Here is a 24031-nt window from a genome sequence, read left to right as displayed (position 1 = left end):
GTTAATTATCTGTAAAACTTTATTATTTTCTTCGGTTGAACCTTTAGGATATTTCTTGTTTGGTTTATTCCTAGGTATCTTATAGTTTTGGTTGCTGTTAATGTAGGAAAACTTTTTTTCAAGATGGTCTGACCAACTTAACTCTCTCTTATTATTAAAAGTAGGTGTTATTAAAGGATGAGGCCTTAATTGCGATTTGGTTATTAGTTTGTGATAATATATAACAGAGGGGGAGACCAGGGAGAAAAATTAAAGACATTACAGCAGCATTCAAATGTTTTAGTTAGTGACACACAAATGACTCCTTTTTCCCTCCCTTTCTAACTTATGCCTTGTGTCAAATATGTACTGTTAAGAAATTTCAAATCAGGTATTTTGAACTATTGAAATAATCGCATTATACTACTTGCTCTAGCAGTAATCACAGTATTTACATAACTTTAATAATGAAGACACTTAATGTAGAAGAAATAACTATGCTGTAACCAGTTTGAGAATCTGGAGGAAGGGAGAGGTATAAAGATAAAAGAACTACTTTATAACATATAGAAGAGGAAACAGATTTAGCATAATAATGTGCTTGAGGCTTAGAGCCTCTCAGCTGTTAAGCCAAACCAGACTCCAGAACCTGTGGTTTTGTTTTTTTTTTGTAACTGTGCTGTACTAGCTGATTTAAGAAATCCTGCTATTCCAAAATGTAGACTTTCCAAAGGATCTTTACTGGTGAAGCAACTGTTAAAGAGGAACAGTTTAACAAAGGAGGGAGAATAGAAGAATGACAGCCGTTGTCCATAGGTCAATCAGTGCCAGAATTTCTTTAAAAAAATGTTCTCACTTAACCTTAGTTGAATAACTGCCTGTCTCATAGCCTGTCTGTTTAAAGTGAAAACAGTGATGATTTAATGTTTCATTCCTTCCCATTTCAGACATGGTATATAAAATTTCAGGTATATTTTTTCAGAGGAATCCCTACTTTTCACCCAGGTAGCAGTCATTGTTTAGAATCATTGGTTTTCAAATCTCCCTTTGGTGATAGAAAGATACTTTATATTGAGATTTAAAATAGTGTTTGGTTTTTTTGTTTTTGAAACTTTCTTCATACTGTAAACTTATATAAACAGTCTCTGAAAATACAGTAAGTACTGTGTTAATTAAATTTGTGTCATTAGGTTTCAGGTACTGAGCTCTGGTGAAACTAATAGATGTGATTGATGATAATGTAGTAGTTGGAATTTTTTATAAGTCTAGAATCACATGTCCTAAGAATTCATTGTATGGGTGTGCCACATTTTATTTACCCGTCCATACATCAGTTTGTGGATTCAAGGTTGTTCCACTTTTTGGCTGTTATGAATAATACTGCTAAAAAAATCTGTGTATAAGTTTTTGTGTGGACTTGTGTTTTCAATTCTTTGGGGTATATACCTAGGAGTGAAATTGCTGGGTCGTAGAGTAACTCTATGTTTTAACTTTTTTAGGAACTGCCAAGTAGTTTAACTTTTTTTCCAGGAACTGCCAAAGCTGCTGCTCCATTTTATATTCCAACCAACAGTGTGTGAGTTTCAGTTTCTCTACATCCTCATCAACACTCGTTATCATCTGACTTTTTGATTATAGCCATTCTAGTAGGTGTGAAGTGGTATCTTATTGTGACTTTTGGTCTGCACTTCATGATGGCTTAAGATGTTGAGTATCTTTTCATGTGTTTATTGGACATTTGTATGTCTTGTTTGAAGAACTCTCTATTCAGATCCTTTGCCCATTTTAAAATTGAGTTCTTTATTATTGAGGAATAAGTTCTTTATATACTCTAGATACAAATCCTTTATCAGATATGATTTGCAAATATTTTCTCCCATTCTGTGGGCTGTCATTATTTTCTCCCATAGGAGGTTGTTGTTTCAGTTTCTTGGTGGTGTCGTTTGTAGAACAAAAGTTTCTAAAAAGTCTGATTTATCTATTTTTTCTTTGGTTGCTTGTGCTTTTGATGTCAGATCTAAGAAATCATCACCAAATCTAAAGTCATGAAGATTTACTATGTTTTCTTCTAGTAGCTTTACAGTTTTAATTCTTACATTTAGACCTTTGAGCCATTTAGGGTTAATTTTTTTATATTGTCTGAGGTAGGGGTCCAACTTCATTCTTCGCGTGTGGATATTCAATTGTCCCAGCACCATTTAAAAAAAAAAGACTATTACTCCTCTAATTCCTTGATCAAATCAATTGACCATATGTGTAGGATTTTATTTCTGGACTCTCAGTTCTGTTCCATTGATCTGTATGTCTATCCTGATGGCAGTATCACACTGTCTTGATTACTACAGCTTTGGTATTAAGTTTTGAAATTGTGAAGTGTGATTTCTCTTTGTTCTTTTTTGAGATTGTTTTGGCTATTTTGGGTTCCTTGCATTTCCATACAGATTTTACAATTAGATTCTCTCAGTTACTGCAAAAAAAAAAAAGAAAAAAGGGGCAGCTGGGATTTTGATTGAGATTGGATTTCTTCTGTAGATCAATTTTGGGAGTATTGTCAATGTTAGGCCTTGAGATCCATGAACATGGAATGTCTTTCCACTTATTTAGGTCTTCAGGTTTTCTTTCAATGATTTTTGTAGTTCTCAGAGTACAACATTTGCAACTCTTAAAAAATTATTCTGAGACATTTAATTTTTTTTATGCTATCATAAGTGGAATTATTTTTTAATTTCATTTTCAGATTGTTTATTGCTAGTGCACAGTTTAAATACAGTTGATTTTTATATATTGATCTTCTGTTCTGCAATCTTACTGAATTCGTATTAGCTTGAATGTTTTTTTGTTGTGTATGTGGATTCCTTAGGATTTTCTATGTACATGGTCCTGCCACTGCAAGTTCAGATAGTTTTCTCCTTCTTTTCCAATCTAAATGGTTTTTATTTCTTTATTTTACCTTAAGCTCTGGCTAGATCCTGCTGTACAGTGTTGTATTGAATGGGGTGAATGGACATTCTTGTCTTGTTTCTCATCATGGGGTGGGGGGGAAGCTTTCAGTTTTTCGCATTAAGTGTGTTAGGTGTGTTTCCCCCCGCCCCTCCCCACCGTGAATGGGTGTTGGATTTTGTTACATTGCTGTCTCTTCATCTGTGAGATGATTATGTGGTTTTTGTGTCTTATACTGTTTATACATGGTGGATTACATTAATCAATTTTCATATGTTGAACCAACTTTGCAATCCTGGGATATATCCCAGTTGGTCATGGTGTGCAATCCTTGTTATATGTTCTTGGATTTGGTTTGCTAGTGTTTTGTTGAGGATTTAATTTTTTTTTTTTTAACTTTTAACTTTTCTATGTACTTGTTTGAGGTCTTTGGATAAACTGCATAAAATTGAATTCTTACTAAATCAATTGGATAACATCTTTAAGAGTTTAAAGTTACTTACACATTGCTTGTGATTTATGATATATTTGATCTTATTTCAGCCATCCTGGTTTGTTTTTTATTTGTGCCAATTCTGCAATGCTTTGTTTCTATTTTTCCCCCTTCTTATCTTGGGTTAGAGTTTATACATGCTATTTCTATTTTTTTTTTAAGTGGTTTGACTTAAAATTTTACCTTGCATATACAAAGTCAATATTTAAAGCCCTGTAAAACAGTACAAGGACAGTAGTACTGGTGTCTGGTATTTTGTTTTATAATCCCCCACTTCAGGTCAGTGACCTTTTACTTAAGATTGGATGTTACTTAAAGGCATTACTTGTCAGGAATGAACCTGGGGGGGAAAAAGGCACATACTTACTGGATTATCCATTGTTCTCTTAAGAATTTAAGAGAATAAAATGACTATGAAAAGTGATTTTCTCTTTCAGACATGTTAGTAGCTAATAAGTCTTAAAAAATGAAATGTTGGGATTAAAGTTGAAAATTTTAATTTTTTATTATAAAAATTTCAAGCACACAGAAAAGTTGAAGGAATAGTATAATGAACTCATATACTCATCACCTAGATTTAATCATTACTAGTATTTTGTCCTCGTTTTTGCTTTATGTATTTTATTTTATAGACATCTTGACATTTTCTCTCTAAATGTTTCCTTATGTAACCATAATACCCTTATCCCACCTAGTGCAATTAACACAAATTCTCTTATATTTAATATCTAGTTCATATTTCAGATTTCCAACTCCACAATGGCTTTTCAAACCAGGTTGCAGAGGAGGTTCACCCTGCATTTCATTGTGGTGTAGCTCATAATGTTTAAAAGTCACACTTTCATTATAGGTATCTGGCTAAAGTTATTCTTTTTTTTTTTGTCTGTGTAAGTCTTCTTTTCACGTTCTCACTCTGAACTTAGAATTTTCAGGACTTGGTTATCTCAGACTATTGGTAATTAGAATGGAGGGGAATTATTAGAGAGACTTGTAAGTAGCAGTTGCATTCTGTGCTGTTGTTTGGTTTAAGAACAAAATGCTTTTGCAGGCCTACAAACTTGTCACTCCTGAATGATGACTGAAGTGCTAAATTATATTAGTTTACTCCCATTCAGGTTGGTATGAAACACGTAATCAGTTTTGTGAAATTTTTTTGAGACTAAATTCATATAACATAAAAGTAACCATTTTAAATGTACAATTCTGTGAGATTTAGTACATTCACAGTGTTGTGCAGTCTTCTCTGTCTAGTTCCAAAACATTTTCATCACCCCCAAAGGAGTTCCTGTATCCATTAAGCAGTTACTTTCCCTTTCTGTCCTCCTCTGAGCCCTTAGCAACCACTAATATACTGTGTCTTTTGATTTACCTATTCTGGATATTTCATATAAGTGGAATCATACCACGTATAACCTCTTGTGTGTGGGTTCTTTCATTTTGCACGTTTTCGAGGTTCATCTATGTGTAGAATATATCAGCACTTCATTTTGTTTTTATGGCTGAATAATATTCCACTGTGTATGTATACCTCATAATGTTTATCCATTCATCCGATGATGGATGTTTCAGTTGTTTCCACATTTTGGCTATTGTGAAAAGTGCTGCTATGAACATTTGTGTCTAGATGTTGAGTACCAGTTTTCAGTTCTTTTGAGTATAGTATATACCTAGGAGTGGAAGTGGTAGATCATCCTATGTTTAACTTTTTGAGGAACCACCAAGCTTTTTTACAGCGGCTGCACCATTTTACAGCACCACCAGCATGTACAAGGGTTCTGATTTCTTCATATCTTTGCCAACAATTCTGTTCCTTTTTTTTTTTTCCCTTAATAGTCATCCCAGCGATTGGTCTCATTGTTTTGATTGGCATTTCCCTGGTTACTAATGATGTTGAACATCTTTTTATGTACTCATTGGTCATTTGTATATCTTTGGACAAAGGTCTGTGCAAGTCCTTTACTCATTTTTAAATTAGCTTGTTTCGCTTGAGTTTTAAGAGTTCTTTATATATTCAGGATACTTGATCCTTACAAGGTACATGATTTGTAAATATTTTCTCCCATTATGTGGGTTGTCTTTTCACTGTCTTGACATAGTATCATTTTTACAAAAGTTTTAAAATTTTGATACAATCCAGCTCACTTAATTTTTGTTACTGTTGCTTGTGCTTTGGGTATTGTATCTAAAAATCTACTGTTAAGTCATGCCAGGCTGTGAAGATTCACCTATGTTTTCTTCTTAAGAGTTTTATTGTTTTAGCTCTAACATTTAGGTTATAACCCATTTTGAGTTAATTTTTGTATATAGTGTGGGGTAGGGGTCCAAAACTTCATTCTTTTACGTGTGGAGATATAGTCCCAGCACCATTTGTTGAAGAGACTATTTCTTCCCCTATTGATTGGTTTTGGCACCACTGTCAAATCAATTGACCATGGGTGAATGGATTTATTTCTGGACAGTTTTATTCTTTTGATGTTTATCCTTATACCAGTACCACATTGTTTTGGTTACTATAGTGTAAATTTTCTTAAATAAAAAATTTCAAACGTATACAGAAGCAGAATAGTTTAGTGAACACACCTGTCAATCACCTGGTTTCAGATATTACTGATTCACAGATAACCTTGTTTCATCTGCATCCTACCCACTCTCCTCTTCCCTCTCCCCATTATATTGAAACAACCCCAGACATTTGTAAATATTTCAGGAGGTTACATAATCAATTATAAGAAAGATTTACATTTTAAATATAAATTTAAAAGAATGATACGTTTCCATTCATTTGGAAAATTCACATACAAAGGATCCTTGTCTGTGTTAGGTAAATAAAATGTAGTTGTAGTTTTCTCTCAGTGGGATTTTTAAACTGGTGTTTGAATTTATTATTTCAGAAAATTTAATTTGGTAGTTTTACTACGATCAAAATATAGTAATTGTTATGGGGTAGACAAGGTTTTTATTAAGCCTCAGTGATGAAACTGGTGAGCCTTTCTAATTGTATGAAAATTGTGGTTGCCATTCTAAAATAGGGCTTTTTCTTTAATAGTGCCTGTTAAGAATGTGTTACATTCCCTGCTGGTTGTTAGTTGTAAAAGGTAGGGAGATGGGGACTTCCCTGGTGGTGCAGTCGTTGGGAATCTGCCTGCCAGTGTAGGGGACATGGGTTCAAACCCTGGTCTGGGAAGATCCCACATGCCGCAGAGCGACTGGGCCCGTGTGCCACAACTACTGAGCCCGTGTGCCACAACTACTGAGGCCCGTGTGCCTAGAGCTCGTGCTCCACAGCGGGAGAGGCCACCGCAATAAGAAGCCCGCGCGCACTGCAGTGAGGAGTAGCCTCCGCTCACCATAGCTAGAGAAAGCCTGTGTGCAGCAACGAGGGCCCAGTGCAGCCAAAAATAAATAAATAAATAAATAAATATTTTAAAAAGGGAGGTGAATTGAGCACACAAAAAGGAGTTTTCTGTTCTCAAAGGAGCTTACATTTTAATATAGCAAATTGGCATATGCACAGATAATACAGTGAGGAGATGAAGGGAGAATGTGAAGTTTAGGTTAAGTATGGGAATGCTACCCTTGAGATTTCAAATTTGCCTCCTAAAGTTATTACATATGTCTTCCAGATCCCTTTCTAATTAAATCTGCCATCAGGAGAGCAAGCCAGATTGGAAGGAATGGGAGTGTGCTGTATGTTTCTGTCTCTTGAGTAGCAAGGGTTGATGATAAAGAGTATCCAAGATCTTCAGTTGCCTAGCTATTGCCTGCACACAGGTGCAGCCAGACCATTCTAATGATGGTGTTGTTCAGCAAGTGAGAAGTACACTCTCCTGAGAGTAGTTACCTGCATCAAAATTTTATTAATATTTGTTTGGTTATGCCAGGTGTTACAAAAGGAAATTAGGTGGGAAGAATCCTTTAACAGTGTTAAGGACCAGAGTTACTTGTACGGAATACAAAGATTATGAGTTCACTATCTGTGAGTGCTGGAAGTGCTCAATTTAATCAATTAATTTAGAACATAACTTGTGTCCTTAAGGTGTTAATTGAGAATGTTGACTTAGGTTATCAATATTGCATATATATATATCTCTTCAGGCCCAAAACTAAGTATAAACTTACCTCTTATGCAGTTACGAAACCCTAAATACACTTATATCAAACAGTAACAAATATAAAAATTTTTGAAGTTCAAATTTGCAGCATTGATGTGAATGATAGTGTTTTATTGATTCTAAACCAGTGCTTCTCATATTTTAATGTGCGTGTGATTCACCTGTGGGTCTTGTTGAAATGGGGATTTTGATGTAGTAAGTCTTGGGTGGGACCTAAGATTTTTGCCTTTCTAACAAGGTGATACTGATGCTGCTTATCTTGGAATTATTCTTTTGAGTAGCAGGATCTAAATCACCATTTTATTGTGAAAGTATTGCCTCCTATAATGGACTTCTTTTGAGTTCAGCATGCATATACTAGTAAGAACTCAATTTTTCTAATCTTTTTCAGTATGAACTAATGATTATCACCTTTGTTTTATAGCACCTTCTCTTGGCTAAAATGTTTAATTTACATATTAAGTCTGCTTCTGATCTTTTTCGTCAATGTGAAACAACTTAGTGGAGGTTTGTAAACAAAAGCTTTGGTTGACATTCTATGACAGTGAACTGTGATAAAGTGTCTATCCATATGATTCATGGAATGTTCATCTTAAATCTATTATCATATTAAAATTAAAACAAATTAAACAGATAAAAGTTACTGGGGAGAATTTTCAGTCTTCTGAAATTACCCACAACCCTGCGTTTCCCCCTCCTAACCCATCTCACCTGCCCCCTTTGAGGGTACACGCTCTGGTTTGAAAAAGCTGCCCTAAACTGATTTTATAGTTAAACACATTGGAATCCATAAAAATGTGTGAACTTAGATTATGTATATTTGGAGGTCTATTAGATGATGCTTATACTTGCTTTTGTATTTTTACCGCTTCAACTATGAGGTATTTAGAAAGTGGAGAATTAGGCTGAATTTTGTGGAAGGTAATAAGATACGTTCTGTTTGCTTGCATTGTACAATGCAGTATGGTTTCACATCCCTTTTAAAGACGTCAAGACCCAGTTCATAAGGAAATTTTAAGCTTGGAGGGCTTTTTTTTTTTAAAGGCATGATTGGGTACCTCTGAATTTATTAATGGGTTGTGGTGCTTAAGATAGAACTCCATTGAGGGAGTGGGGAGTGAGAACTGTTGGGTTGTGCAAATGGTGAGAGCTAGTGAGGAGCAATGACTGCTGGGCTTTTCCCTCTTTTGTTTTTCCTGTTTGTATATGTAACTGTTGTCAAGGAGTGCTGGGTAAGAAGAGATGGAGGTTGGAGGAAAAGAGATGGTAAAAGGCATCTTATGACGAAGGCAGGACTAGATTTCCCTGTTTCCTTTATTGCTACTGGCACTGCTGGGATAGAGTTAGGAGTAAAGAATGGGATTCCTCCTTATGTTTTTCCTCTTGTTTGCTCTTATTGAGCCTGTTTCAGGGGAGGAGCAGAAACCAAAGTAATGTGAAAAGGGTTAGATATCACCATTTCTTCCCTCAGTACTTAGAGATTATGAAAAATTTTTTTGTTTTTTTTGGTCAAGTTGGGGGTGGGGAGAGAAGAAGGACTGGTGTGGTTTCTACTTCTGTAGGCCCTGGTATCCATTAGGAACAGAAAGAAATATGTGAGTGCTTCAGTTATTATTGTATCATAACAGGTCATCCCAAACTTAGTTGTTTAAGACAACAAAAATCATCCTCTCTCTTGGTTCTGAGGGTTGACTGAGCTCAAGATTGGTCTTGCTTGGAGGTCTCCATGTGGTTGCAGGTAAATGATGACTGTGATGGAGTCATCTTAAAGGCTACCTCGCTTGCACATCACTCACTTCTGGTGGTTGATAGTCGCTGTTGGTTGGCACGTCAGCTGGAACACCTATCCTTGGCCTCTCTATGTGGCCTGGACATCCTCATTAGCTTGGCAGTGAACGTCTCAAGAGCCCAGAAGTAGAAGGCCTGGGCTTAGAAACTGTAACATCACTTCTGCCATATATCCTGTTGAGTAAACAGTGACACGGTCTCATATTAAAGGGGAGGGACATAGACCCCTACCTCTCAGTGTCAGAGAAATTTTGAGCCAGGATATAAGACCTCCTCAGAGGGTAAAACTAAAGAGACATTGGAGAAGAGGGGTTGGTAGGAGAGAATCCTAGGAAGCTTGGAGATTTTGAATCGTGGAATAATTTGGGAAAGGGTTGGATTTCCTATGTTCTTGTAGAACTTAAATCAGACAACTTTTTAGTGGAAAATGTCTGTCATTAATAAATGAAATTTGCCAAGTTCAGAATTGAGAGGAGATTTGCAAACAAGTTAATTTTTCTTTTACTTCTTTACAGTGAACTTTTTTTTTGTTATGTATATTTAAAAGGCTTTAGTGTATTGATCTCAAAGTGAAGTGTCTCATTTTTTATTTTTATATATGATTTTTATTTGACTATTCCAAAAAGCCAAGCACCAAAGTTGATCACATGCCTTTTACATACAATTAAGAAATACCATGTTTTTAAAAGATTCCTTCACAGTAACGTCATTTTAGTTACATACTACATTGTGTTAATAAAAATTGAGGTATTATAAAAATATTATATGTTGATTCTTATTTTCATAACTTATAAAAATGGGTAAAATGACTTATATTAGGTATATATAATTTTAACCTTAACTGTTTTCAGTAAACTGATAAATCCATTCTGTAACTTCTCATCCATTTTTATAGTATCCCTAGAAATTTAAATTCTCTTCTTTGAGGTGTAATTGACATAAAATACACAAAGTTAAAGTGTGGAGTTAATAAGTTTTGATAAATTATACAGTTGTGCTTCTTTCACCACAATCATGATACTGAATATTTCCATTAACCCAAAAAGTTCCCTCATGACCCTTTGTAGGCAGTCCTTTCTGGCCAAAAATCACTGTAGCTTTTGTGTTTTGTGGCAGGTCACTGTAGTTTTCACTTTTCTAAAAATTCGTATAACTAGAATCATAGAGAATGTAGCCTCTATTGGCTGGCTGGGTTTCACTTAAAATAATCTCTTTTGAGATTCATCCATGTTGGTGTGTGTAACATTAGTTCTTTACTTTTATCATTGAGTAGTATCCTTTTGTGTGGGTAGATGACAATTTGTTTATGAATTATCTGGTAATTGGATATTTAGTGGTTTTTTTTTCCCAGCTTCTTGTGATTATGAATAAAGTTTCTGTGAACATTTGAGTACAAGTCTTTGTGTGGACATATGTTTTCATTTCTCTTAGGTAAATACCTGGGAGTGGGATTGCTGGGTCATATGGTAAGTGTGTATGTTTAACTTGAAGAAACTGCCAAACCGTCTCTTCCAAAGTGGCTGTGCCCGTTTTGCATTCCCTCTAGAGGTGTGTTCCAGTTGCTCCACATCCTCTCTCAACACTTAGTATTATCAGCCCTTCATTTTAGTCATTCTGGTGGCTGTGGAGTGGCATCTCATTGTGATTTTGTTTACATTTCCTTATTAGTTAGTGATACTGACCATCTTGTCATGTGTTTATTTCCCATCATTGTGTCTCATTTGGTTAAGTGTTGAAATCATTTGCCCATTTAAAAATTGTGTTCTTTAATGTTGGGTCACAGAGATTTTTTAATATATTAATAGACAAATCTTTCATCAGATATATGTATTGCAAAAATTTTTTTTTCTCAGTATGAGGTTTGCCTTCTCCTTTAAACAGTGTTCAGTTTTGTTAATTAAACTTTTAAGATTATTATAGATTCACACGCAGTTGTAAGAATTAATACAGAGGGATTTCTGTGTCTTTTATTTGGTTTCCTCTAATGATAACATCTTGTAAAACTGTACAGTATCACAACTTGGATATTGATGCCGATACAATTCACTGATCGTATTCAGATTTTCCCAGTTTCATTTGCACTAGCACACGTGTATATTTGTGATTAGTGTTATACAGTATTATCACGTGTGCAGATTTGGATATTTACTACCGCAGTCAAAATACAGACCATCATTGCAAGGATCTCTTATGTTGTTCATTTGTAACCATAATCATCTCCTTTCTGTGCGCCTCCCCTCACTAAACCCTAGTAACCATGAATCTTTTCTATACTTATATGAATTTTTGAAAATAAAAAATTTTATAAGTGGAATCATGTATGTATATAACCTCTGGGAATTGGCTTCTTTCCAGTCAGTCTGATTTTCTTGCGATCCATCCAAGTTGTTGCATGTATCAATAGTTCATTCCATTTTATTGCTGAATAGTATTCCATGGAATGGGGATGAACCACAGTTTATTTAACCATTCACCCATTGTGAAGGACATGTGGGTTGTTTCCAGTTTTTGGCTGTTGCAAATGAAGCTGCTACAAGCATTTGTCTACAAGTTTCTGCATGAGATAAATTTTTTGTTACCCTGGGATAAATGTGCATGAGTGCAATTGCTGAGTCATATGGTAAGTACATTTTTAGTTTTCCAGGAAAATGATAGACTGTTTTCCAGAGTGGCTGTACCAGCTTACATTTTCACTAGCAATGTGTGCGTGATCCAGGTCCTCTTCATCTGCAACAAACACTGGTTATTATCAGTGTTGTTTGGGGAGAGGACATTCTGATGGTGTAGTGATATCCCATTGTGATTTTAATTTGCATTTCCCAAATGGCTGTTGATGTGGAACATCCTTTATTTGCCATCTGTAAATACTCTTTAGTGAAATGTCTTTTCATGCCTTTTGTCCAGTTTCTAATTGGATTGTTTGGGTTTTTACTGATGTGTTTTGAGAGTTCTTTACATAGTCTAGATACTAGTTTTTTTTTTTTTCAGATATGTAGTTTGCAGATATTTTCTTCCACTTTGTGGCTTGTTTTTTTTAATTCCCTTCATATGGTCTTTTGCACAGCAAATATTCTAAATTTTGATGAAGTCTAGTTTTTTTGGGGGGGTGGGTTGTACTTTTAATTTCAAATCATAACTCCTTGCTTAGTGCAAAGAACTAATAAGTGGGTTCAACAAGGTTGCAGTATACCAGATCAACATAAAAAAATTCAGTCACATTTTTGTATATTAGGAATGAGTATGTAGAAACAGAAATTAAAAATACTACTTCAGATTACTTTAAAAATTAAATACGAATTTTGTGAAAATCGCAAAACACTGGTGAAAGAAATCAAAGATCTAAATAAATGGAGAAATATGGTGTTCATGGATTGGAAAACTCAATAAAGATGTTGGTTTTCTTTAAATTCACATACAGTTAATGCAATTGCTATTAAAATTACAGCAAGACGGACTTCCCTGGTTGCGCAGCGGTTAAGAATCCGCCTGCCAATGCAGGGGACACGGGTTCGAGCCCTGGTCTGGGAAGTTCCCACATGCCGTGGAGCAACTAAGCCCGTGTGCCACAGCTGCTGAACCCGTGCTCCACAACTACTGAAGCCCGCGCACCTAGAGCCCGTGCTCTGCAACAAGAGAAGCCACGGCAATGAGAAGCCCATGGACCACAACGAAGAGTAGCCCCCACTCACCGCAGCTAGAGAAAGCCCGTGCACAGCAACAAAGACCCAATGCAGCCAAAAATTTAAAAAAAAAGAATAAAAATTGAAAAAAATTACAGCAAGATTCTTTTTGTGAATTCACACAAGAATATTCTAAAATTTATTTGAAAAGTTTGAAGGAATTAATAATAGATAAAACAATTCTGATAATGAAGAATAAAAGGAATCACTTTGATTTCAAGACTTTTTGTATAGCTACCTTAATCATGACAGTTTATTAGTGTCAGAGGGAAAGACATAAATCAATAGAGCAGAATAGAGGACTTAGAAATAGCCCCATACAAGTATGGCCAAGTGGATTTTGACAAAGGTGCAAAAGCAATTTTATGTATATAGGATGGATAGTTGAAATGTTGCTGGAGCAGTTGGATAACCATAGGCAAAAGATCAAAATACAAAACATTAAAATACCCAACTTTTGTAATATAACATAGTTAAAAATCTGCAGGACCTATGAGTTGGTGCAAAGTTCTTTTTCATGACACCAAAAGCATAAAGAAAAAAACTTGATAAATGGTACCTCATGAAAATTCAAAATTTTTGCTCTGGTTAAAAAACCCTGTTAAGTGGATGAAAAGACAAGCTACAAATTGGAAGAAAGTATAGGTAAACCACATATCTGACTGATGACTCATATAAAGGGCATATAAAGAGTTCTCAAAACTCAACATTAAAAGAAAATCCAATTAGAAAAGGGTAAAAGATATGAAGACACATTTCACGGAATGTATATGAATGGCAAAGTACACGAAAAAATGTTTAACTTCACTAGCCTTTAAGGAAATGAAAAGGAAGACCTTGATATCACCACACATCTATTAGAACAGCTTAAAGGAAAAGTAGCCATAATGCTAAATACCAGCTGAATGTGGAAAAATACTAAATACTGGATGTGGAAAAAATACACATCTCCATTCATTGTTGGTGTGAATATTAAATGGTGAAGCCACTTTAGACAGTAGTTTGGCTGTTTCTTAAAAAAACTACCTATGCAATATTTTTAACAGCTTCATTTTAAAAAAATTAATTTTTATTTTTGGCTGCATTGGGTCTTTGTTGCTGCGCACGGGCTTTCTTTAGTTGCGGCGAGCAGGGGCTGCTCTTGGTTGCGGTGCACCGGCTTCTCACTGCGGTGGCTTCTCTTGCTGCGGAGCATGGGCTCTAGGCGTGTGGGCTTCAGTAGTTGTGATGTGCGGGCTCTAGAGCGCAGGCTCAGTAGTTGTGGCACACGGGCTTAGTTGCTCCGTGGCATGTGGGATCTTCTCGGACCAGGGATCAAACCCATGTCCCCTGCATTGGCAGGCAGATTTGTAACTACTGCGCCACCAGGGAAGTCCCAATAGCTTCATTTTTTAAAGGCCATTAAGTTATAACATTTTTTCTGTCCTGATGATGGAGGAATGTGGCCTATGAAAACACTGAGTTGAATACCATAGAAAATTGCCTTTTATTTCTGGAAGTCTGCAGTAAGTTTAGAATAAAGGATTGGGGCTGGAAGGGCAAATATTAGTAAGAATACTGTAGCTTTGATAAAGGGGAAATGATCTGCAGAAGGATGTACCTACATAAAAATACTCTTACACATTCCTTAAAGGTTTTAAAGCTTTCATTATCAGCATGACTGGATTGTAAATTTGACTCTTGGTTTACTGAAATCTTTAAGCTGTAGTATGTAATGGGTAGGTAGAAAAGTAGGGCTGAAATGTAGGTAGAGTATAGTTTAAAGTCTCAAGTTAAATAACTGATGTTATGTGTCACTTTCATGTCCTTTTGTAATATAGTTGACATTTTAGGACATTCTCTTGAATCAGGGGTAGGAAGTTCAGTACACATTGAAAGAACACTTTAGAAACCATGGTAGGTAAAGACTGTTAAGCATGTTGTTATATCATTGATATATTTTGTACCTGTGTCAATTTTCGGAAACTTGATTATTGTATTTCCCATTTTCTAGGAAGTCAGTACAATTTTGGTGTCAGATTTGGGCTTGAGTTCCTGGTACGTAACTTTCTAGCTGGATGCCTTTTATAAAGTATCATCATCTTTAAGCTTAATTTAATAGAGTTGTTATGAGGATTAAATGACATATAGTATGTCTGGTGATTGGTCAGCACAATGCCTGATGAACAGTAAGCACTCAGAAACTGTTAATATCTATTACTAGCCAGAAGAGCTTTTCAAACTCAGCAGCATACAGATGTAGTCCGATGTTTTGTTATTCTGGAAATGTTTGTTAATGAATACTGTGGCAGTATAGGCAATCACAAACTATTTTGATGAGATGAATATAGTCAGATGAGGGCTGGCAAGTTTTTGGAGGTAAGGTGCCAAGCATCGATCATTAACCACCTTCCCTTGTCACCCTATCTCGGAAGCTGCTGGAGTGTGGAATATTGGTAGAGCTGCCTTTGGAGATGGTACTGGTTGATCTCATGCTGCTGGGCCGGATGGTTGATGCTGGGCCAGACTTAGGTTTCTGTTACCTGATGAGACCTGAGAATCATCCTTGATTCTTCCCTCCCCCTTTCTATATACAACCAGTTGGTCATTTGTGTTGCTGATTGATCTCCTTAGTATTTATCTGACTCATATATCTTCATCTTGCCTGCCACTGCTGCAAGTCAGATGTATATTTGTCATCCCAATTAGCTAGAAAAGCTTCCTACCTTTTCCTGCTTCCTAACTAGTTGGGATTCTACCCTATCATTTATACCAGAGGTAGCTTTCTAAAATGCAAATTTGATTATGCCAGCAGGGTTACTATCTTTGACTTCGAAATCAGAACTTCCTGGGTTCAAATCCCATCTCTGCCTTGTGTGATCCTGGACAAGTTCTCTGTGCCTCAGTTTCTTCATTTATAAAAAAAGAAAAACCATTCAAATCTGACCTGGAAAGATTGCTAAAAATACACTGCCTAGCTTCCACCCCCAGTTTCTGGTTCCCTAGATCTTGAGTGGGCTCAAGAAATCAATAACCTACAAAAAGCTTCTCAGTTGATTCAGATACCTTTTTATGAGTCCTCCTGAGGCACCATGCATGTTATTACCTTTAGGTTTTTGTGCTCATTGTGTCTGATATATGCACCCTCTTTGCCTGGTTAACTTCTTTTTCTCCTTCAGTAACTTGGGTCTAGGTTTCTCCTTTGCTAGGAAGTGTCTGACTTTCTCATTCTGGATTTGGTGCTTTGGGAAGTCACCACCAGTACAGTGGTTCAGTGTTCTATGATCCCCCTCAAATACACTGTCAAAAATGTAGGACAAAAGCACATTTCAATTCTGGTCACCTATAAAAGCATTAAATTCCTTTAATTCATGGCACTTAGCATTTTGCAATTCCTGGTTTTTTACTCATTTGCTCTCTCTCTCTCTCTCTTCTGTGAAGCTCCTTGAGGATAAATTCTGTGTCCTCAGTGTCTTGTTACATAATCTTTATATTTATCATATTAGGAATTATCTTTACTGAAGTGAAGCATCTTCACAACAAGGCATCCACCAGTGGAGGCCATGTTGTGTGAGGTCTTTGTTTTCTGATTGTATCACTTATTTGAATTCATACACCTTTTCTACTTGTACATCTCAGACTGACCTCCTTTGTTTTCTGTAGGTTTTAACTGGAACTTAGTTTGGTTTATTATTCTAAGTAATATTGGTAGATGGAGAACATCGTGGGATGGAACCAGAAACGAAACCAGGAATGTAAAAGATTGTGAGCAGGTTTGGTTCTGGATTTTGGGGTGTTTTATTTACTGAATCATTCCTGATTTATTTAGATTTGGATGTGTGGTGATGTTTTGCTGAAAGCATTCAAACTTTGTGCATCTTGTTTTCCCTTTGGTAAAATGAGATAATAGACTAGATGAAAGTTCCTTTCAGCTCTAAAATTTTTGCTATTCCAAGTAAAAATGCACAGGTTTCCAAAGATTTAGGTGTTATTGATAATGAAATAATAAGAATCTTTTTCTCTTTTAACTTCTCTTCATTTTATAAATAATTCTATTCAGACACTCACAAAAAAAACTTTGGTATCAACAAAAGTGAATTTCCTTTTCTTTTCCTTTCTTTTTTTTTTCTTTTTCTTTTTTAGGGTTACTTGAATACAAGCATGAATTTCCTTTTCTTGATTACCTAGATTTTCTTCCTGGAGCTGTTCATTATAACTCTTTCTGGGTTTGAGTGTAACTCAAACTTTATTGAAGCAGATACGGAGAGGCTTATGAGTAGTTATAACTCAAGTGTTGTCATGACAGAACTTGCCAAGTGATTTTTCTCAGTGGGCTGCTAATGCATGAAAAAGGCTAAAGTGAAAAAAAAATTCTCTGTAAGTGAATGTGACAGATTATTTTGCTCTGGAATGACATTTAGGTCTTCTTTGTTTTCATTTAAGTGCCAAGGATGACATTGATCTTGATGCCTTGGCTGCAGAGATAGAAGGAGCTGGTGCTGCCAAGGAACAGGAACCTCAAAAGGCAAAGGGGAAAAAGAAAAAGGAGAAAAAAAAGCAAGATTTTGAGTAAGTATATTTTAAATATATTTGATTTTTATTAGCTTTGGTACTAGATTTACTTATTAAACTAATTCAGTACCTCAAAATATATATTTTAATCCATTTCTAGTGAAGATGATATCCTGAAAGAACTGGAAGAATTGTCTTGGGAAGCTCAAGGCATCAAAGCTGACAGAGAAACTGCTACAGCAAAGGTGAAACACAGATTGTTGTTACCTGTTTATGCTTCTTCCTAACTCCAGTTTTAGGGACTGCTTTTGGAAACTTCTGAGCAACATATATATGTTAGTTTAAAGTTTCCATAAAATTTGATGCCAAAGGGGGAAAACAGTTTTTAGGGAATCAATAATGCAGTTTAAAACCTTTCACAGATACAAAGATGCTTTATTTGGGAATCTAAAGGTATTTTGTGATATGTTGTCTGTTTATAAAATTGGTACATTAGGAAATATAACATTTCCCAACTCTACCTGCAGTTTTCTATATTATTGATACTTCCTTTCCATCCTTTGAAATTGGATAAGCCTCAGAGTAATGAGAGAGGGATGGATATTTTTTCTTTCAATTTTCCCCTTAGGCTTTTTATGCCATTTGAAGAAGGTAGTAAATGTGGACTGGTGATTAGTGTTTGCTTCAGAGCACCTGGATTCTGAAATTTACAGTGAATATGAGATGTGCCTGAGGCCTAGGCTAGCTTCTGGTACTTGCTTGAGTTTTATATTCTTGTGAAAACGACCTTATTTTAAAATTATTTTGATAATTTTTCCATGTGTACTTAACGAAGTACATGACTTTGAGGAGTTTCAATTATTAAAAAAAATAAAGTATAACTCTGTTAATATTTCTAACAATGGAAATTTTTTAGCCAACAGAAAGTAATGAAGATGAATCCACCTCAAAACAAGATAAAAAAAAGAAAGGACAGAAAGGCAAAAAACAAAGTTTTGAAGATAATGATAGTGAAGAATTGGAAGATAAAGATTCAAAATCAAAAAAGACTGCAAAACCCAAAGTGGAAATGGACTCTGGGAGTGATGATGATGATGATTTTAGTAAACTCTCCAAAAAAGCTAAAGGGAAAGCTCAAAAATCAAATAAGAAGCGGGATGGGTCAGAAGAGGATGAGGATAACAGTAAAAGAATTAAAGATTGTATGAGAGTACCTTCTTCTGGTGAAAGTAGTGATGAATCAGATGAATTTTTGCAGTCCAGGAAAGGACAGAAAAAAAATCAGAAAAATAAGCCAGGTCCTAATGTAGAGAGTGGGAATGAAGATGACGACTCCTTCAAAATTAAGACAATGGCTCAAAAGAAGGCAGAAAAGAAAGAGCGTGAGAGAAAAAAGCGGGATGAAGAAAAGGCAAAACTGCGGAAGCTGAAAGAAAAAGAAGAGCTAGAATCTGGTAAAAAGGATCAGAGTAAACCAAAAGAATCTCAAAGGAAATCTGAAGAGGAAGCTATAAAATCCAAAGTGACTCTTGATTCTGGAGCACCTCCTGCCTCTGAAGAGAAAGGAGAGGCTCGCACAGCTGCTGAAGGTTGGTAATAATATCGAGGAAAGGGCAAAAGGCTTGGATTCATAATCAGCCTAAGTTTTGATCATTATGCTCCAAAGTCATTTTGTTGTTTGTCCTTGGTTATAAAGGTACTAAATTGTAAGAAACTTAAAAAAATTAGGTCTAAGTACTCTTTTAATTGATTTTCATTGTTAAACATTTATGTATGTAGTATAAAATATCTTTCAAATGATTTGTGCACAAACTAGGATTTTTACAGAATTTCACTGTGGAAAACAATTTTTTGCTGCTGATGAAGACTGGAAGTTGCCTAATGAAAAATTTATTCTTCCTTTTGATACCTCAGTGTGAGATAATATCTGAATTCTTTCCTGTTTTTAAAAACCTAATTCGGGGCTTCCCTGGTGGCGCAGTGGTTGAGAATCTGCCTGCCAATGCAGGGGACCACGGGTTCGAGCCCTGGTCTGGGAAGACCCCACATGCCACAGAGCAACTGGGCCTGTGAGCCACAATTACTGAGCCTGCGCGTCTGGAGCCTGTGCTCCGCAACAAGAGAGGCCGCGATAGTGAGAGGCCCGCACACTGCGATGAAGAGTGGCCCCCGCTTGCCACAACTAGAGAAAGCCCTCGCACAGAAACGAAGACCCAACACAGCCATAAATAAATTAAAAAAAAAAAAAAAAAAAAAAGAGGTCTAACCTCATTAAAAAAAAAAAAACCTAATTCAATCTATGAAATGGAAAAGTAACATGCTGAAATTAGTTAACATCTTTTAACCAATACTGAGGCATGTTTTTGTACTAGAACCAATTAGCAAAAAAGAAGCTTTCTAGTTAAATTTCCCCCTTATTCAGAATGAAAACAAAGATCAAATGATTTATATAATTTTTCTTTAGACTAGAAAACTTTTAATGGGAAAATTGACATAGCTTTTTTTTTTTTTATTTATTTATTTAATTTATTTATTTTTTGGCTGTGTTGGGTCTTCGTTTCTATGCAGGGACTTTCTCCAGTTGCGGCTAGCAGGGACCACTCTTCATCGCGGTGCGCGGGCCTCTCACTGTCGCGGCCTCTCCCGTCGCGGAGCACAGGCTCCAGACGCACAGGCTCAGTAGTTGTGGCTCATGGGCCTAGCCGCTCTGCGGCATGTGGGATCTTCCCAGACCAGGGCATGAACCCATGTCCCCTGCATTGACAGGCAGATTTCTAATCACTGCGCCACCAGGGAAGCCCGACATAGCTTTTTAACCACTCAGATTTTTACTGTCTGGACATGTTTGAGGAGAACCATCAAGAAAGTAGCTTCATAATCTTTCATTCTTTAGCATAATGCTATAGAGTCCTTGGAATATATTTATATTTTTGTATGTTATTCTTCTAATGTCTATCCCCTTAAGGTAGGCATCATTCTTATCATCCTCATCTTACAGAAGCAAAACTAGCTACAGAATTTAGGAATTCAGACACCATGGATTGAGAAGATACATTAGGTACTGTATATCTTCTCCCTGATGATAGGGTCCTCCTGTCTTCTTGAATCCCTCAGGACAACTCAGAGTAGCACCAGCATTGTAAGCTTCTAAGGAGGCCAACTGGGTTGTTCGGAGCTCTTCTGGTTACTCAAGTGCTCAGGAGGCCTTGATACCCAAAGCCCTTAGCCTGCTGCTGGCATCAGCCCTGGCCCATTATGGTTCCTGCATTCTGGGGTTTGCTTACCATTGCCGTAGGAAACAACTTTTAAAAATATTCTTTGCCTCTCTTCTTTTTTGGTAGATGACAATGAAGGAGACAAAAAGAAAAAAGATAAGAAGAAAAAGAAAGGAGAAAAGGAAGAAAAAGAAAAAGAGAAGAAAAAAGGACCTAGCAAAGCCACAGTTAAGGCTATGCAAGAAGCTCTGGCTAAGCTTAAAGAAGAAGAGGAAAGACAGAAGAGAGAAGAGGAAGAACGGATAAAACGGCTTGAAGAATTGGAAGCCAAGCGTAAAGAAGAGGTATGTCATTGTGAAGTTGCTGACTTTGACTTTGTGTTTTACTTAAATCCTCTTCTCATAAAATATCTCTAGCTTTCTAATTCTAAAAATTTCTTAGTTGCATGGTAATTCAGTTACACTATTGTTCAGATATAAATAATAAGATGAAGAGGTAGAGAAAATCCTACCTTATTTCCTCAGGTACAGACAGGAGTTGCTTGTGCATCATTGCCAACACATAGTCTACTCTCATATGATACTAATTAATACTCATTATGTACAACATTTAAAGTACTTTCATTTGGAAGCTCCTAACATAATACTTTGCATGTATCTCAAGAGCTTTGTTAGAAATTTGGGTTGTTTATGTTTAAATTTTGTAATTCATTAAGCTAATACAATTTTTGTCTGATACATATTCTTTTATAGGAAAGATTGGAACAAGAAAAAAGAGAAAGGAAAAAGCAAAAAGAAAAGGAAAGAAAAGAACGCTTGAAAAAAGAAGGGAAACTTTTAACTAAATCCCAGAGAGAAGCCAGAGCCAGAGCCGAAGCTACCCTTAAACTTCTACAAGCTCAGGGTAGGTGGTGTTCTTAATTAACTGAATGCTCTAGAAACTTCTCTCATGCAGTTATATCTCTATAATGGTCAAAAGGAGAATTGAATCAGAAGGAGAATTCTATGAAAATGCTGTGAAAAAGTCCAATAATAATGTAAGGAATAGGTGAGATAATTTCATTATTTAGGGAGATGACGTCTATACTGTGATAAAAATTTGTGTGTAAATGATAGTACGTCTGTAAATGAAAATACAAAGTAGTAAAATGAGTCCCCATGTAGACATCACTCAGTTTCAACAGTTATCACCATTTACCATTCTTGTTTTGTCCCCCCTCCACCCAGTTTTTTCCCCTAGAGTATTTTAAAGTGAATTCCAGATGCCATTATTATTTTACTCACATTTTACTTTAGTATGTATCTCTAACAGATAAGGACATTTTACTTTTTAATATAAGTGTAGTATGTATTATTATATTAAGCAAAGTTCCTTGATATCTTGATTTTGTCCATGTCTGGTTTTTTCCACTTATCTCCAAAATGTCTTTTATAATTGATTTGTTCAAATCAGGATCCAGATTAGATTCATGTGTTGTATTTGGTTGATAATGTCTGTCTCTCATTGATACCAGTACCACCCCTATTTTTGGCATGGATTTATTTGTTGAAGATACTGGATTTTTTTCCTAGAATTTCTCCTATTCTGGATTTGTCTATTTGCATTCTCCTGGTGTTGGCTAACTTATTTCTCTATACCTTGTAATTTTTTAGATCTAGCAGTTTGGCTACTTCTTAGTGGTGCTTTACCACCTAGTGCCTCACGTGAGGAGGCATGTGATCTGCTTGCCTTCTGGTGATGTCAAGATTGATCAGTGAGTTTAGCTATTGGCAGCCTTGTCCATTAGAAAAGTTCTTCATTGACTTTTCATCTAATAATTTTAATTCCAATTGGTGATCATTGCCTATATCCAGTACTTCGTTAGGAATTGCAGAATTGTGATAGTCTGTCGTTCTTTCTGCATTTATTAGCTAGAATCTTTCTCTAAAGAAAAGCTTTCCCTGAAATACAGTTCATACAGGAAAACCAGGATATGTGCTTAATTCTTTCCCTTTCTTTACTAATTAGCAAAATAATAAATTGGTGTCCCCTTAACCTCCAAAGGTGACCAGTGAATTTAATTTTGTTTTGCATGTATATCATTTTATCTTAATGGAGTTTTATATAATTGATACATTTTCATCTCCTAAAGTCATTTATGTTTTTGATACTCAAATTATACCATCTTTGGCTAGCAGGAAGTCATTCACGTTGGTCCCTGTGACTTTTTCACTTGACTACAGTATTCTTGGACCTCTTCCTTGCTTTCTAACACCACGAGATATCTCAGGTTCATCTTGCACATTTTCTCCTCTAGACCTTGAAATCAACTGTTTACCCAAGGAACCTTGGTTCCTTTTAGTTCAGAGACCATAATCTGAACATTTAATCAATTATGTTTTTGACAGGTAAGATGATTTAAAATAGTGTCTTTGCTCCTTTGAGAAGAATATTTTGGGACCTCTCTTAATGTCCTGTCCCTACATTCCACAGATTTTTATATTATAGTAATTTTGGTGCTTATGGTGTAATTAAAGTAAGAGCTACCATCTATTATGTATTTAATATGTACCTGATGTTACCTTTGACATTATTTCCTCATAAATATCTTCATTCCCATCATATAGATGAAAAAATGGAGACTCAGAAAACTTTAACAGCTTGTCCAAGGTCCTAGAACTAAGATTTTTTTTTTTTTTTTTTTTTTATTTATTTTTGGCTGCGCTGGGTCTTCGTTTCTGTGCGAGGGCTTTCTTCATTTCTGTGCGAGGGCTTTCTCTAGTTGTGGCAAGTGGGGGCCACTCTTCATCACGGTGCGCGGGCCTCTCACTATCGCGGCCTCTCCTGTTGCGGAGCACAGGCTCCAGACGCGCAGGCTCAGTAATTGTGGCTCACGGGCCCAGCCGCTCCGCGGCATGTGGGATCTTCCCAGACCAGGGCTCGAACCCGCGTCCCCTGCACTGGCAGGCAGACTCTCAACCACTGCGCCACCAGGGAAGCCCCCTAGAACTAAGATTTAATTGATCTGTGTGACCAGCTCTTTGTTATGCATTATATGGTCAGCTGGAGCAGTAAATGTAGAGAAACACAGTACTTAGATTTCAGAAAGTCTTATTCTCAGTTGGGGATATAGCTTTTTAAAAAACAAAAGTAAAGAACAAATTTGAGTACAACTAGCACCCAAATATCAGATTTGACTGGTGGCTATCTGACAGGCTAGAAGAACTCTTGGAGAAATTGGGATCAGACCACATAGGGAGTAATTTGCCAATCTCAGAAATGCTGTTTTATGGAGTAGTTTGACTTGTATTTACAAGATTAGATGAAAATTATTTAAAATTGTGAACTTGGCAT

General features: G+C 36.1%; 1 protein-coding gene across 2 annotated transcripts in view; it reads left to right on the top strand.

Moving 5' to 3' along the window:
* EIF5B (eukaryotic translation initiation factor 5B) overlaps positions 1–24031 on the top strand; it is a 71587-nt gene that overhangs the window by 5430 nt on the left and 42126 nt on the right. For both annotated transcript variants that reach the window (XM_036872654.1, XM_036872655.1), the window contains exons 2-6: positions 17415–17540; positions 17644–17728; positions 18400–19072; positions 20825–21042; positions 21451–21601. In XM_036872654.1, the coding sequence (XP_036728549.1) occupies positions 17415–17540; positions 17644–17728; positions 18400–19072; positions 20825–21042; positions 21451–21601 (1253 nt within the window). The remainder of the gene's footprint in view (positions 1–17414; positions 17541–17643; positions 17729–18399; positions 19073–20824; positions 21043–21450; positions 21602–24031) is intronic.

This window comes from Balaenoptera musculus, chromosome 13, assembly GCF_009873245.2.
Source record: "Balaenoptera musculus isolate JJ_BM4_2016_0621 chromosome 13, mBalMus1.pri.v3, whole genome shotgun sequence".
Lineage (NCBI taxonomy): Eukaryota > Metazoa > Chordata > Mammalia > Artiodactyla > Balaenopteridae > Balaenoptera > Balaenoptera musculus.
This window is presented reverse-complemented; position numbering and strand designations above follow the sequence as displayed.